This window comes from Sarcophilus harrisii, chromosome 2, assembly GCF_902635505.1.
Source record: "Sarcophilus harrisii chromosome 2, mSarHar1.11, whole genome shotgun sequence".
Classification (NCBI taxonomy): Eukaryota; Metazoa; Chordata; class Mammalia; order Dasyuromorphia; family Dasyuridae; genus Sarcophilus; species Sarcophilus harrisii.
Genome location: NC_045427.1, coordinates 464,132,857 through 464,149,952, shown reverse-complemented (window position 1 = coordinate 464,149,952; position 17,096 = coordinate 464,132,857). Strand labels below are relative to the sequence as shown.

Sequence of the window (17,096 nt, the reverse complement as noted above, 5' to 3'; positions counted from 1 at the left end):
AACAGACCAATCATGTCTTTTGCAAAAAAAAGACTAGTAAATTTGACAGCGCCCATCACCAGGTGGCCATAAAGGGTCTATAGTCAAGCAGTCAGACACTAAGCATTTTTAAGTGTCTACTATGTGGTAGACACAATGCTAAGCACTAGGGATACAGAAAAAGGCAAAAAACAAAAACTCCCAAAAACCCAATCCCTGTTCTCAAGAAGTTCACTGTCTAATCTGAGAGATAATATGCAAACAACTATGTCCCAATAAAATATATACAGAAGGAATTAGAAAAGTTTAGCAGAAGGAAGGCATCAGCATTAGGGGAGATTAGGAAAAAGTCTCTTGTAAAAGGTGGGACTTTTGCTGGGACTTAAGGTGAGGGAGGCCAAGAGATAGAGACAAGGAAGGAGAATCCCAAGCCCATAAAGAAAGTCAGTGAAAATACAGATATTCAGGAGATGGGTGTCCAATGAGGTCTCCCAAGATGCTGGTGTCAGTGGATTGCAAAGTTAATGGTTGAGGGTAAGGTATAAGACTAGAAAGGTGAAAGAATGACAGATTATGAAGGGTTTTGAATGATAAAGAAAGGAATTCACATTTGATCCTGGAGATGATGGGAACCGCGAAGTTAACTGAGCAGTAGGGTAACACAATTAGATTTCAGGAAGATCAATTTAACAATTGAATGGAGGAGGGAAGGAAGGGTGGAAAGGCTTGAGGCACAGAGTCCAAGCAGCAAGCTTTTGCAAACAGCCCGGGGAGAGATGAGGAGAGGCCCAGCCAGCATGGTGGCAGTGTGAGAGGAGTGAAGGATGGACTTCGTAACTGATTGGATGGGAAGGTGAGAGAGAAGGCAGGGTCAATGACTAGCTCAGTGCCATGCTTGGGTGACTGGGAAGATCGACGTGCCCTCCAAAAGAATGGTAGTTAGAAAGGCAGGGCATGAAGGGATATGGAGATGAACTCATTTTGGACATGCTGAGTTTAGGATGTCTAACAGGCAGCCAAAATGTGACATCAGAGATGGAAAGAGAGGTCAGAGCTGGATAATAGATCTGAGAATTGTCAGCATACAGATAACTGAATCCATGAGAGCTGAATAATCTACCTATGGGAACCCAATATTCTGTTTATTAAAGTGTTAAGGGCATCATCAGACTGAATGTCTCATACTGATAAAATCACAGATATTTAAATTAATGAAGACTTCAGCAAAAAGAATAAAAATTGAGGACCTTGGGGGGTCACCATAATGCAATCTTTCCTATACTCCTTAAGGTTTTTGGCTTTCTGTAAGACACCTTACTTCTGTCTATAAAGCAAAGCGTTAAGAGGTCAGTTAGTAGGAGTTATTTTAAGGAGATGATAAAGGAACTGAGATCTTGTACACAAAGAAGACATTTATTAAATTCAGAAATGACAGTAACCTGAATGACTATGGTTGTTAGATGCAAACAGATGTAAGATTTTAAAAGGTCTTGACAATCCAGAATTTCTAAGGATTGAAACTAAAATGAAAATAATGACTATAAAATCTATACATTTAGGTTAAAAAAAAACCTCACATACATATAGAAAATGGTAGAGGGAGGCAGCTAGGTGGCACAGTGAATAGAGCAGAGCACCAGCCCTGACGTCAGAAGGATCTGAGTTCAAGTCTAGTCTCAGACACTTAACACTTCCTAGCTGTGTGACTCTGGGCAAGTCACTTAACTCCAATTGCCTCAAAAACAAAACAAAACAAAAAAAAAACGGTAGAGAACTGGCTCAACAACAATTTGGGGGGAAGATGAATCATAGAGGGGAAAGAGGGATTTCTGCTGACTCCAAACTTGGAACACTTTGTGAGCAAGTATTCAGACATAGACTGAAAGACCACCTTCTACACGGGGAGTTTAAATTAGATGATCTCTTAAGGTCCTTGTATAATTCCCTGTTCTATAATATGATTCTACCCCACAAGAAGGTAAAGTGGAAAAGCTGGACTGGAGGTCCACAAAAGAAAATTGTAGAGTTGAGTACTTTCTATTTTCACCACTAAGAAAATAATAAGTCATCCAGGTGCCACAAAGGGTACAATCTCATTAGGTAGGTAGGTGCAGGATGTCCTGTGGTGCCAAGATGGCCCGTCCCGAAACCGTAGAGATGTTCTGGTGCCTTTCTCAGAAGTTTATGTACTTCTGGCACTATGCCTGAACTACTGGCATGTGGAGGGGGTAGCCATGCTGTTTACAGCAGCATAGATAGTAGCTCAGGTAAAGCAGCAACATCCATTTCTGCTGTGCTCAGTGTGGGAAGAATTATAGGGAAGAGTATAACCTTTGCTGCTCCTTGAAGTTTGCCAGAAACCGTCACTTAAAAGGTATGGGGGAAGTGAAGGAACAGAAGAAAGCCATTTGTGCCTCTGGTGTTCTCTTGTGATCTGAGAAAACAATTAATTGGGTAAGTGAAAGATTTTAGTGTCTGGACTTGGATGAGTATTGGGTGTGACATTTGGCTAAGAATTTTTTTCATAGTGTTTCCAAATTTAGATCAGAAAATAAAAAAACTTTGTGACTCACTATTTCAAGGAATTACCTGACATCAGAAGACCAGTGCTCAAATTCTGGCTCTGCTACTCACTAGCTGGGTTACCTTGAGCAAATCCTTAACGTCTTTGGGACTCAGTTTCCTCACCAGTAAAATGAGGGGCTCCCCCACTAGCTTTAAATTGTTCCTATGTACTGATGATTGAAGGAGGTGACATAATCCTTTTCTGGAAACTTAAGAATAAGGAGCTATTTTTTAGGGTATCTTAAATGGGCAGAGAGCTGGACTAGAACAATCAATCAACAAGCATACTATGTGCCAAATGATCTAAAAGGATCTTAGGACACTATGAGATTGTGTCAAAAATAGAATCTCTAAACAATAATAAACATCTAACTAAAGTCATTATTTAATCATAATAACTAAAGTAATTTCTGGCTAGGAAACAGATTAAACAAAATGCAGGTATTAATTTATATGCTGAGGTTTTTTGTTCCTAGGCTTTTTTACTCATTATCAGAGTATTTTTCTGTATTAATTAATGTTCTTAGAAAGCAGAATTTGTTTGTACCTTTCAAAATTTAGCTTCAATGCCATCAGTATATATTCACAGAATATAAAAATATGATTGTTTTTATACTGAGTGGATTGGTAAATATTATGTAATTATATGTTAAAACTTCACCATGAAGGATATACAGAAACTAGCAAAGACACTGTACATGAGCACATAGATCTAAAATGGGGTAGAAGACCAGGTGCACTGGAACCGGAAAACTTGTCTACTCAACTTTTTTTTTTCTACAGTCTTTGGAGAAATATTTTATTTCTGGAAATGAAATACAAAGATTTGGGAGGAATGAGGATACTAATTGCAAAGAGGGAACACTCCTTATTTAGGATTGCAGGCTAGACCTGGAACTAGAAAAGACCTATGAGATCATTTAATTCAAATCCCTCATTTCAGAGCTAAAGATCCTGAGCCTCAGGGAAGTTCAAGGCCCTTTAAGAAAATCACAGGCAGAATGTAAACCCAAATTCTCTTATCTCAGAACCACAGAAGGGTAAGTGTAAGAAAAGGAGAAAGTGAGAGGTTAAGCTGTCTGGTAGGAGGGAGAAGAAAATGGAGCAGTTGGAAACAAAGAAGAGATGTTGAAAAAAGTAGAGAAGAAAAGGAGTAGGAAAGAAATTGGGATCTAAAGATGAACACAGGAAATATGACAAAGGAATCTGCCTTAGTGTGGGGCTCTAAAAGGGAAGGAGAAGCTGCTGCTAGTCCATAAGAAGCCCTGGGTTACTACTGGCTAAACTGGAGATAATTCTCAGTTCTAGGAGTTTGTCTAGTGCCGGAACCCTAAAGGTTTGACCTATTTCTTCATTATCACCAATCCTTTTCAGCTGGGCCCCTCTACACTCAGGTTCTCTCTATTTAGAAAAAGACAAGAGTTTCTAGAGTCTATCCCCTATCTTACCAGCCTGGCTCTGGAGCAGTTTACGTGGGACTTCGTGAAATTTTTTAGGGTTTTTAAACTGCTGGTCAGCTTGGTAGAGGAGGCACGGGAGCCTTGAAATGGCTCACAAGCAGGGAGAGAGAACCATGAGACGTATAGGAAGAGGCAGCAGTAACAAGGGAAATGAAAACTATTTTCCCTAAGGAAGTGAGAAAAGATTTGGGACTAAAAGATATGACCAGATTAGAATTAACTTGGAGTGTTCTAGTTGAAGGGAAGAAAAGATGGGGGGGGATTAGAAAAAGGATGAGTCCTTTCTGCTCTCTAGCCATAAAAGGCTTATGAAACACCACATTTAAGAACACACGAACTTCAAGGCACATTCAAATCTAGGAATCCTTGGCCTTGCTCTCTCCAATTTCTGCCTCCACGGGCTGTAACCTGTAATGCAGGATACAGAAGTTACATAAACAGCATTTCAAAACTGCAAAGGAACGCAGAGTTCACCTGGACCAAGACCCTTTTTCCAGAATTCGGAAACTCTTAGCGGTCACAGCTTGCTAAAAAGCCCAACCCATACCCGAAAAAGAAAAAGAACGCTCCTCCACCGGCATCCAGCTTTTCCTGGGGAAAGCTCAGGGGTCCGTCCGCGTGGCTGAGCTGACAGGGCGGAAAGGCCGAACTTAGACCCGGGCCCCGGGCCGCGAGGGCCCTCGGCGGGGCGTCCCGGTTAGCCAGCGGCAGCTCTTCTTCTCTCGGGGCCCAGGTCTCCTCTTCTGTGAGAGGACCGGACCACAGGCCCCAAAGGGCATAGCTCGGCCGCCTCTGCGGCAGGTGTCCGGCCCTGGCCAGCGGGAGGCTCCCCGGGGCTCGGCTGCTTTATCTGCACGAAACAGAGCACGGGCCTAAGTGGTCATTCTAGCCGGCCCCTTCTAGAGTCCCGGCTGAGCTCTTGGGGGAGCCTCCCTGAAACCCCGGGCCCAGCCCGCGGGGAGGGGGCGGCGCCCTCTCGCTCCCCGGGCCTCAGTTTCCCCAGACAGGCGGCCGCCGTTGCTGGGCTACCTGTGCAGCGGCGGCAGGTCCTGCGCGTCGCTGGCCGGGTCCGGAGTGTTGGGGATGACGCCCAGGATGGTGCTCTGCAGCGACGTGCCCTTGAGCAGGCGGCTGCGCACCAGCTGCAGGTTGCGGGCCGAGTCCACACTGGTGCGCATCGTGGAGCCGGGCAGCAGGACGCCCTCGTGGGTCAGCAGCAGCGGCAGGCGGCTCGGGATCTGGATCGCGCTCACGGACGACATGGCTGCGGCTAGCCGGCCCGCCGGGGGGCCGCGATCCCGACTCTGGGGAGCGACTGCGCGGCTGAGGCGGAGGTCCGGCTGGGGGTGGGGCGGGGAGGATCCGCGGACCGCCGCGGACAGCCGCGGACCGCCGCAGCAGCTTCCGCCCCCGCGCTACGGGCCGCGGCGCGGCTCAAGCCCTGCCGTAGCCACCGCCCCTTTGCGCTGCCTGCCCCCTGCTGGAGCGCCGAAGCTGCGGCAGCTCTGCTCGCAGACATGACCGCCGTAATTCTCCTAATAGAAGCAGCAGAATCTCAGAGTGACAGCCGAGTGATTCAGAGATTATCCGGTCCAGCCAGCTTCATCTTTAAGCGGAGGAGAGTTACCAGCTCTTAAAGGAGACCCGCCAAACACTGCACAAACCTATACCAAGTAACTAGCGGAGCTGGATCTTTATTTATTTATTTATTTATTTTTACTGTTGTTTATACTTTATTTTTATTTATTTATTTTATTTATTTAATAGCCTTTTATTTACAGGATATATGCATGGGTAACTTTACAGCATTAACAATTGCCAAACCTCTTGTTCCAATTTTTCACCTCTTACCCCCCACCTCTTACTCCACCAGATGGCAGGATGACCAGTAGATGTTAAGTACATTAAAATATAAATTAGATACACAATAAGTATACATGACCAAAACGTTATTTTGCTGTACAAAAAGAATCAGACTCTGAAATATTGTACATTTAGCTTGTGAAGGAAATCAAAAATGCAGGTGGGCATAAATATAGGGATTGGGAATTCAATGTAATGGTTTTTTTCTTTTTTATTATTTAATAGCCTTTTATTTACAGGATATATACATGGGTAACTTTACAGCATTAACCATTGCCAAACCTCTTGTTCCAATTTTTCACCTCTTACCCCACCCCCTCCCCCAGATGGCAGGATGACCAGTAGATGTTAAATATATTAAAATATAACTTAGATACACAATAAGTATACATGACCAAAACGTTATTTTGCTGTAGAAAAAGAATCAGACTCTGAAATATTGTACAATTAGCTTGTGAAGGGAATCAAAAATGCAGGTGGGCATAAATATAGGGATTGGGAATTCAATGTAATGGTTCTTTTTTTTTTTTTATAATTTAATAGCCTTTTATTTACAGGATATATGCATGGGTAACTTTACTGCGTTAACAATTGCCAAACCTCTTGTTCCAATTTTTCACCTCTTACCCCCCACCTCTTACTCCACCAGATGGCAGGATGACCAGTAGATGTTAAGTACATTAAAATATAACTTAGATACACAATAAGTATACATGACCAAAACGTTATTTTGCTGTACAAAAAGAATCAGACTCTGAAATATTGTACAATTAGCTTGTGAAGGAAATCAAAAATGCAGGTGGGCATAAATATAGGGATTGGGAATTCAATGTAATGGTTTTTAGTCATCTCCCAGAGTTCTTTTTCTGGGCATAGCTAGTTCAGTTCATTACTGCTCCATTAGAAATGATTTGGTTGATCTCGTTGCTGAGGATGGCCTGATCCATCAGAACTGGTCATCATATAGTATTGCTGTTGAAGCATAGCACGATCTCCTGGTCCTGGAGCTGGATCTTTAAAGCAAGGCCGGCTGCCCTGCGTGCGCGCCCGCTGTGCCGGGCGAGCTGGAGGCTTACTGAGAGCCGCTGTGCGCCAGGTGTGTGCTAGGCGCCGGCCAGGGAAGGCAGAAGGCAGCGCCCGCCCTCAGAGCCCAGATCTGCTGAGGGAGAGCCTGGGACGCGTCAGATTCAAACGCGAGCACTTCTGGCACAGGCACTCCACCGCGAACCAAAACCCGCTTATCTTGTTGGCTGGGTAGTTTTAAGGAAGTGTTCTCGCAAACTACACTTTAAGGTAGACGCGCATTCATTCCCCTTTCCCTTGTCAGTCTTTTACCAGCATACCCCTCTGGTTCTCTCTAAGCTTTGCTTGAACTAAGCGAGAGTGAATGCCCTAGAAAGGTCAGGGAATGAAGCCATCACCGTATAGGCCGATAGCAAAACCCGACACTTATATATTGCTTTTAGTTTTGCAAAAATGAGAGCGCATTATTATCTTTTGTTCTTCAAAATAAGCCCGGGGAGAGAACATGCAAACAACTATAGGCATGTCTCTGATTTAATTTGGCTTTGGTTCTAAACTGCCAAAGCAATAAAGCAACTCACACAGAATTTTTGGTTTTCCAGTTTTCCAAACAAAAAAATTTGTTTGCATTATACTGTAGCCTATTTAGTATAAAATAATAGTCTGAAAAAGATGCATATTCTTTAATTAAAATTATTTTATTGCCCAAAAAATGGCTAATTATCATGTGAGCCTTCAGAGAGTTATAATCGTTTTTTACTAATGGAGGATTTTCCCTAGATATTATGGCTGCCAACTGCTTAGGGTAGTGCTTGCTGAAGGTTGGGGTGGCTGTAGCAATTTCTTAAAATAAGACAATGAAGTTTGCTGCATGGATTGACTCTTCCCTTCATTTAAACATTTGGAGCCCATTGTGGGGTTATTCATTGTCTTAATTTGAATATTGCTATGTCTCAGGGAACAGGGAGGCCTCAGAAGAGGAAATATACACAACATTAATTTGTTGTTCTTTATCAATTAAGTCTTACATGGGAGTGAATTGTGGTGCTCTAAACAATGACAATAGTAACATCAAAAACATTGATCACAAATCACCATAACAGATATGATAATAATAATGATGATGAAAAAGTTTGAAATATTGTGAGTTACCAAAATGTCACACAGAGACCAGATATGAGCCCATGTTGTTGGGAAAATGGTAATAACTGACTTGTTCAAGGCACAGTTGCCACAGACTTTCAATCTGTCAAAAACAAAAACAAAAACACCACGATCTGCAAAGCCCAATAAAGCACAATGCAATACATACACTTGTATGTAAAAACAATTTATACAGTACAAAAATAATGATAATCAGCAGAAGGAGGATACTTCCATTAAGGGGGATAGAAAAAGGCTGTGTAGGAGGTGAAATTTTAGTGGGGACTTGAAGAAGGCAATGGGTCTGGAAATAAAGAAGGAAAACATTGGAAGCTTGGAAAATGGATTTCATTGAATTATAGATGGAAGGAACTTTAGACAATGTCTACTCTAACCCCCTTCCTTTTACAGAAGGAAAAGCTGGATCTAGAGATTAGGAAATGATTCCCAAGTGACACCAGACCCTGTTCTAAACCAGGGCTCAAATCCAGGTCCTGTGACCCCAAGGCCAGAGCTCTTGAGAGTCTTGCTGATGAGGTTTGGGGTACAGCTGACTGTACTCCCCTTGTATCAGGCCACTGAATGAGGGAGGCTGGGTGATACCCCAAAAGTATACTGGAGTTATCGCCAGTGTCACGAGTCATCTCAAAAGAATTTGTAGACTTAAACATCTTCCAAATCAGGGGGCAAAGATTTTATGACAGTGGTAAGAGCAGAATGAATCTGTAACAGTCTTTATAGCAAAGGGGAGAACAAGTTCCCAGCAGCAACTAAGAGGAGGACTCCAAGTGGGGGATTACAGAGTTAACCCTAAAAGGAGTTTTGGGTCCTAACAAGCATTAGCTAATTGTGACCCTTAGCAAATTGACTAATCCCAAAAAGCAGTCAGTGGGGGAGGGGGATTATGCCATTGACTGGCAGGTTAACCCTAAAAAAGATTTAGTACCCTAAAAAGAGTTAGCAGAGATCTACAGTATGAGCAGATCCCTTATAGAAGAAATATAACCTCAGGGGTCTGACATCCTAATTTGGCTTTCTGATTGAGTACATAACTGTGGGATTATGATGGTTTTGTCAATGCAAGCAATTCATCTATGAATTCTGAGACCTCCACCTAAGGTGGAGTTGTAGTCAAGTCCACTTAAACAAAAGGGTCTTTTAAGGACAGCATGAGCCTGTCGATGCTCCCTCCTGCTTGCCTCTCGGAGTATCCAGCAAGGCTTCCAGATTGTCTACAGTAACTCAGGCTTTCAATGCCAGTGCCTATCCAGCTATCAGACTCTCAGCATTGCAGGAGAAAGAACACTGGTGAAGGGGGTCAGAGTTCCATCCTTCCCTGCACTTACTCACTGGGTGACCTGGGACATGCTCTTACTTTTGCAGACTTCAGTTTTCCTTTCTGGAACATGAAGACAGTAGTATTTGTACCACCTACCTTGTGAGGCTATTGAAGAAAAATGCTTTATGAATATCAAAGCACTATGAGGGTGAGATATTATGTCAAGCAGTTGATATTACACCAACCTTGTATCACAGAGAGAGAGGCATTACGAATCCAGGCCCTGGAAAGAGAATGCAGTCTGACAGTAACAGAAGGGGAGACTTAATCTTTAAGGTGCTCTGTAGTGTAGTTGGGGAGCTATGGGTTTGAAAGTCAACTTTAAGTTATAAATTTGACTTCTAATTCTGGTGGGGTTCTGAGTTAGGAAGTGGTAGTGAAAGTGCTAGTGGCAGGGAAACTAGAGATGATCTAGTCCAATTTCCTTATTTTATAATTAAGGGAAACAAAGCCCAGAGACCACAAATGACTTGACAATATTGAGATCAGAACTCAACTCTTCTGACTCCTTGCCCAAGATGTGTTCCACATTTCATTAACCACAAGTTAATCTGATAATTTCCCAAAACAGCACCTCTCTATACAGTTTACTTAACCACATGCAAATCCACCCACTAGATACAAACTTTATATAAATATAGACATATATTGTTACCTTTGTGATCTTGCTCTTTTGGCTTCCTATATATAACTTTCAGCTTTCCATTCATCTAGAAATGGAACAAATCTTAACTAATCTTTTTCACTTCTGCAGCCTAGAACAGGGCTTTGAGTATTATCAATGAATGTTTACTGAATGAATAAATGAAAGGGGAGAAGGAGCTGACCAACTTCCAATAGTTCCTTTTGCCATTTCCTTTCATTATAAAGGTTGTTGAGTTACAACAGGGAGACCCTGAAGATTCCTCTCTGTGATTTCAGCATCTTTCATTACAGGAAAGAAAGAATTGGCAGAACTGATCGAAGATGCCCAGGAGAAGGAAAGACTGGGGTCCCAGTCCCACTGGTGGCTCTGTAAACCTTGGAATGGACTTGGAAGATAGCATGGTTTATGGCCTCACTTATGTAAGAATACTCTGGTTCCCTGTTCCCACACAGCAAGTATCTTCTGTGCATAGAAGGAATCTCATAATTGGGTTACTTTTACCAAAGCTGGTCTGATTTACAGATATTTAAACTAAAAGAGAAATCAAAGACCATCTAGTCAAACCACTTTATTATTCAGATGCTGAAAGTGGGGCAGAGAGGATTAGGTCACATATTTACAGAATCTAAGAGTTGGAAAGGATTTAATCTTCATTTCTTTAATACCTCCAGCAAGCCCCTCCTTGAAAATCTCCAGTGATAGGAAATACTCCTTCCTGAAGCTGCACATACCATTTTAATTGTTGGGAAGATTTTCTCTATATCAAACCTAAATCTATTTCTCTGTAATTTTAACCCACTGCCCTTAACGCTGCCCTTTAGGTCTAAGCAGAGTGAGTCTAATCCTTTTTCCTTATAACTGTGAGATCAAAGAAGGATTTTATGTTCAAAATTTTTTTCCATTATTTTTTATGGTATCTAAAATGACATTATTAGTAGTTTATTCCTTTGGGTTAACAATGGCTATCTCTAGGCTCAGCTTTTAACTGTGTGACCCTGGACAAGTCACTTAGCCCTCTTTGCCTCAGTTTCCTTTTTTATAAAATGAATTGGAGAAGGAAATGGCAAACCACTCTAGTGTCCTTGACAAGAAGATCTCAAATGGAGTTACAAAGAATCAGATACAACTGAAAAAAACACTGAACAGCAACAACTTTGAGTTGTTGAATCAATCAGATCCTTTCCCCTGATGGAAGAGGAAGTCAAAATAATAGAATGTTAAGGCACTTAATACTTATTAAAATGGGTTGGAAACAGTCTTAGAAAATAACAATTAATATTTATTTAGCACTCTGAGCTTTACAAAGCACAATCCCTATTTAAAAAAAAAAACTTGTAGTAGCTTCATTCTACAGGTGAAGAAATGCAGGTTATAAGATTGGGGTAGCAATAACTAGTTCAAAATAAACATGTGACAAATTCACAATGGCCATTCTCTTTGTCAAAAGGAAGATTTATTTAGGAGAAGATTTTATAGACAAAAATAAGAAATAAAATAGATGCCTAGTGGCAAATATGAAATAGAGTTGAGAAAGCATACCGCTAGCCAGGAAAAGGCAAGTTTCCCAGGGGACTCACAGTTAACCAGGAGAAAGGATATACTCCATGAGGTGGGAGTAAGCTACTGACTGTAAGATATAGATCCATAGAAGAGTTTGGCAGATTGTAAAGGAAAATATACCTCATAGTGCATACTCAGGTCTCATGACATTATTCTTTTAATGGATTCTTCCAAACTCCTTTCCTTGGTAACCCTATTGCTCTCCTAACTCTATTTCATATTTGCCATTCCCAGTACTTGTTTTATCTCTTATTTTGCCTGTAACTCTTCTAAATAAACCTTCCTTTTAGCAAAGAGAATTACCATTGTGGAGGCAGCTAGGTAGTGCAATGGATAGAACACCAGGCCTGAAGTCAGGAGGACCTGAGTTCAAATGTGGTCTCAGACTGCCTAGCTATGTGACCCTGGGAAAATCACTTAACCCCAATTGCATCAGGAGAGAGAGAGAGAGAGAGAGAGAGAGAGAGAGAGAGAGAGAGAGAGAGAGAGAGAGAGAGAAGGAATTGCTATTGTGAATTTGTCACCTGTTTATTTTGAACTAGGTATTGCTACCAGGAATTTATCATAGGCTGCGTGGACTGGTGATGATTTGCCACAGTTACAAAATTAGCAGGTGTCAGGATGACTTTCAATCCAGTGGCCTTTCTATCAAGCCAAGTTACCTCACTGCCGAGCAAGAGGTAGAGATGTCCATTGTATTTCCCCAGGACAATTCTTAAATGGGGGGAAGTGGGATGGGAATAGAAGGTGGGACTCACAGAAATGTATTCATAACTTAATTTTTTTTAATCTCTAAGAAAAAATTCACCTTTGGGGATAATTATTGGAGCCCAGGGCCTCATAATAAGCCAGAAGAACAGAAAACCCTCTCAGATGGGAAAAATCATGCTGCTTGGAAAACGATGATCCCAATTCGCCCCAAATCAAAGTAAGTGGATTAGTAGCAATAGGGTAATTTCCATCAGTTTCTAATTCCATTTAATTAAATAAACATTTAAGTATAAGGGTCCCTAGATTCTGGTACAATGGATCACTGAGATCCCAAGGGAGATGAGGAATGGAATACACAGTTGTTAAGTTCCTATTATATGCAAGGAACTATGCTAGGTGCTTTACAAATATCGTCTAATTATTTCAAAGTTCAAACAATTCATGTATTAAAAATATATTCAATTATTATCGATAAAAGAAGCTTTCAAAGGGATTAAAAGTAGTTCAGAGGTTAGACTTTGAGTCTTATTTCCTGTGCTTAGCCTATTATCTGGCACAAAGTAGATGCTTAATAAATGCTTATTGACTTGATTGAAAAACAAGCAAGATGAATCCTTTTTAGGACTAAGCCAGCTATGAGGTATTCTGTTTTTCTCTCTCCCTCATAGGGTCTTCCCTTTAATGGCATCTTTCCCTTTACTATAGCTAACTCTGATTAGTCTGCTACATTCCATAGATCTAACGTGCCAGTCAATGGCATATTCATGCCTCACAACATAATTCTTTAATGGATTCTTCCAAATGCCTTTCCATAGTTAAGGAAATTGTTGTCTCAACTCTATTTTATGTTTGCCACTCCTGGTACCTATTTTACCTCTTTATTTTATCTGTAACTTCTTCTAAAGAAGCCCTTGGCAAAAAAAAAAAAAAAAAAAAAAAAAAAAAGAAAGGGCATCTTTCCCTTTACTATAGCTAACTCTGATTAGTCTGCTACATTCCATAGATCTAACGTGCCAAGGAAGGAAGCAAAGAGAAAAAGAGGGAAGGAAGGAAGGAAGGAAGGAAGAAAGAAAAAGAAAGAAAGAAAGAAAAAGAAAGTCAGCTTGCTGAAAGACAGCAAGAAGATTAAAAGTACATGAAGAGATTCCCTAGGATCTTAGGAACTTGGCAACAAACTCCTAAAATTTTTATTTGAAATAAAGACATTCTTTTGTTGAGAAAGTCAATAGCTAGGTCCCAGATCAATGCACGAAAGATCAAAAGATCTGCACCATAACATATTTTGCAACAATCCTAGATGGTGGTATAGGGAATGAATTAAAGAAGAAGGAAGAAGAAAAAGGAGGAGGAGGAGGAGGAGGAGAAAGAGGAGGAGGAGGAGGAGGAGGAGGAGGGAGAGGGAGGAAGGAGGAAGGAGGAAAAAGAAAAAAGGAAGAAAAAGAAAGAAGAAGAAGACATTTGTTGTTAAAGTGTATGTCCATTGTAAGGATTCTCACAACATCCTTTTTTAAAATTAAGATATTCCTCTTGTCCAAAAAGTTCATAATTAGGTCCCAGATCAGTCCACAAGCCCTGGCTGGATAATGAGTAGGGATGATTTCCAAATGCAAAGACACTCAAGTTTCAAATTTTACCGAGCCATATATTAAATTCCTTTGTCCAGATTTAGTCTCTGTATTATTGTCTATCCAAGAAAAAAATCGTTTCAAAAGAGCCTTTTCTTAATTGGCAGAGAAAGTATAATGTTTAGGTTTTTAGTCAAAAGATCAGGAAACTCAGTTCAGTTTCTTCACTAGATACTTATCCTAAGTTCTGCATCACCCCTAGCCAAACAAGACCTACTCACATACACAGAACTACAAGTGCTTTAACCTTCCCTCCCATACCCTATACCCTCTCACTGCATTGTCACCACACTGGGGATTTTTCATGATTTGATATAAAAAAAGCCACAGGTTAGAAAACAATGGTTAGATGGGTGGGTAGGCTCCAAGTGTACAGAAATCTTTTAGAAAGGCTGTTTTATGATAAAGATTTATAAAAGCCTCTTCCATTTTCCCTGTACAGACCCTCCACATTCTTCATATTGAAAGGTTATCTAATATAATTACTACTGGGAAATGAATTCTCTTTGCAATACTGGTGACATCATTATTCCCAGTGCCTGAAGACTCTAGTGATGGTATAACAGTACAACTCCGTCTTTCAAGGGTAGGATGAAGGCTTGATTAACAAGGTTTTCCTGTTGCTTCTGACTTCTTCCACAGGTCCTCCATGGAACATCCTGTGGATGGTGCTGGTTTGATCTCTTACCTCACCAATTCATGGCTAACACCTCTCATGATCCAGGGCTTCCAGAAACGACTAAATGAGCATACCGTGCCTCCTCTATCCATATACGACAGCTCAGAAAAGAATTCTGAAAGGTAATAGTGACAATGGAAAACTTATCATGTTGACCATGTTGATCAGTTTTTGATGGAATGGTAGACAGAATTCTAGGGTGATAGGATATAATCTCCAAAGGCAAAAGAAGGAATCCTCCATTCTCTGGTTTAAAAGAAGGCCTCTCAAGTATCATTCAATAATAATTTCTGGAACAAGCATTTGATTAGAACTCTGAACCTGTAGTCAGGAGATAAAAAGCATACTTTATTCTGTCTCATTTTCTTCCTTTGTAAAATAAGAATAGTGTTATCCCTTTCCTATCCAACTATTGCATGGAAGATTGTTTTTTTTTTTAATACTTTTTATTTACAAGATATATGCATATGTAATTTTTCAGCATTGACAGTTGCAAATCCTTTTGTTCCAACTTTTCCCTCCTTTCCCCCATCCCTTCTCCCAGATGGCAGGTTGACCAATACATGTTAAATATGCTAAAGTATAAGTTAAATACAATATATGTATGCATTGCATGGAAGATTGTTATGGAAATGAAATAATTATGGTGAAACTGCATTGAAAAATATTATGATGGACAAATTGATGGTATTTTATCTACTTTCCTGATTTGATTTGACATATCTAGTCAGAAAAATTCTGGTCTGCAGATACTGTTCCAATGTCTTCCTTATCTGGTACTTCTGTCTAAGCCCTGAGTTTTCTCAGGGCAATAACTCAAACTTGATGCCTTCTGGGAATGCTTATTGTCAAAATAATTATTCATGATTTCAGTCATTTAGAGTTGGGAGAATAAAGAGAATCCTTACAATGAACATACACTTTAACAATAATTTTCTCCTCCTCTTCCTCCTTCTTCCTCTTCCTTCTCCCCCTTTCTCTTCCTCCTTCTTCATCTTCCTTGTCCATTTCCTCCTTCTCCTTCCTCTTCTTCCTCCTTGTCCTTCTTCTTCTTCTTCCTTTTTCTTCCTCTTTTCCTCCTCCTTTTCCTTCTTCCTTTTCCTTTTCCTTCTAGCTCTTGTGCCATCTAGCTGCTAGTAAGAGATAGAATTTCTACTTAAAACATAGTGATCAGACTTCATGCTAGTGTTCTTTTTTTTTTTTTTTTTTGCCTCTCTTAATGGCCAGTGATCCCACCCAGTTTAACATCTATGCAGTGCCTGCAATATTTAATTGTCCCTTAAATGCAAAGAATGAGTATATGGTTCATGGTTCTGTTTAAAGGCTTAGATACCTCTGGGAAGAAGAAGTTGCAAGATATGGTTATGAAAAAGCTTCTGTGACTCGTGTGCTCTTCAGGTTCCAGAGAACAAGATTTTGCTTTGATATACTGGCAAGCATATTCTTCAGTATCATGAGTGTCTTAGGACCAGTAAGTAATGGACTTCATCAAGTTTAAGGGGAGGACATAATGCAGAAACTGAGCAAGCTTCATTTCAAAAGCAATGCCTTGGGTTTTCCCACAATCCATTTCTGAATTCTGAGTGAATCCATAGGGTGTCTTGAAACCAGTACAGGACACTTGAGATTTCAAGTAATGTCTGGCCAATGAAGCAGCTTTAGAAATGATATTAAGTCTCTTAGGGAAATAGCTGTTTCTTTGGGCGTATGAATAGTACTTTGGTATTGTCCAGAATAATTTCTCATTGGGTTTAGTATTACCTTAGGAGGAATCTCCACTTTTAGAGGTTGACATTTTGATGGATATCTATCATATCCTTTCATAAATGTTTCTTCAATATCACCATTACAGACACAATGGGCTAGATGTATCATTGATTTAAACCAAAAATTCTTAACATGACAATAACGATTCTTAACAAGGGGTCCACAGACTCCTTTTCCTAAGGGGGAACATTATTTATAAGCTTCATCAGACTACTAATGGTGTCTACGACACACCCACAAAATAGGGTCTCTAAAGCAGCCCAGCATTTCTGGTATTTTGTTTACTTCATCAAACTCTGATATTTTAGAAGTGATGGAACTCACGATGATGGTATATTGAAAGATCTTTGCTATACAGAATTCCTTTTTGTTTCTAGGTGCTACTTGTGCCAAAGATCCTTGAAAATAGTATAGATGTATCTAAGAATCTTTCCTATAGCATCGGACTCTGCTTTGCTCTTTTCTTCACTGAGTGTTTAAAGTCTTTTAGCCTGTGTGCATGTTGGACCATCAACCATCGAACAGGAGCAAGGTTGAGAACAGCTGCATGTTCACTGGCTTTTGAAAAACTCATGGAATTTCGGTCTTTAACCCATATCTCTGTTGGAGAAGTAAGTATTTTTTGACTATTTTTCTTAAAATCATGAATCTAGAGCTTCAATGGACTTCTGAGATCCTCTAGTCCAACCCCCTCATTTTCTGGACAAGGAAGTTAAAGTTCCCAGAACTGCTTCGA

General features: G+C 40.6%; 2 protein-coding genes across 5 annotated transcripts in view; one reads left to right on the top strand and one right to left on the bottom strand.

Moving 5' to 3' along the window:
* Nucleotides 1-5,407, bottom strand: part of LONP2 (lon peptidase 2, peroxisomal) — a 115,616-nt gene extending 110,209 nt beyond the window's left edge. Inside the window, exon 1 of one of the 2 annotated variants that reach the window (XM_031954439.1) lies at nt 5,034-5,407. In XM_031954439.1, coding sequence (XP_031810299.1) covers nt 5,034-5,266 — 233 coding nt within the window. In that variant the 5' untranslated portion in view covers nt 5,267-5,407. Of the gene's footprint in view, nt 1-4,551; nt 4,847-5,033 lie in introns of those variants that run through there. The other variant, XM_031954441.1, reaches the window with a different exon arrangement.
* The window catches only part of ABCC11 (ATP binding cassette subfamily C member 11), an 85,205-nt gene that overhangs the window by 2,178 nt on the left and 65,931 nt on the right, over nt 1-17,096 (top strand). The window contains exons 1-7 of one of the 3 annotated variants that reach the window (XM_012553798.3): nt 2,358-2,433; nt 10,309-10,437; nt 12,121-12,258; nt 12,376-12,506; nt 14,557-14,715; nt 15,917-16,064; nt 16,738-16,971. In XM_012553798.3, the coding sequence (XP_012409252.1) occupies nt 10,339-10,437; nt 12,121-12,258; nt 12,376-12,506; nt 14,557-14,715; nt 15,917-16,064; nt 16,738-16,971 (909 nt within the window). In that variant the 5' untranslated portion in view covers nt 2,358-2,433; nt 10,309-10,338. Of the gene's footprint in view, nt 1-2,357; nt 2,434-10,308; nt 10,438-12,120; nt 12,259-12,375; nt 12,507-14,556; nt 14,716-15,916; nt 16,065-16,737; nt 16,972-17,096 lie in introns of those variants that run through there. The other 2 variants (XM_012553799.3, XM_031954438.1) reach the window with 2 other exon arrangements.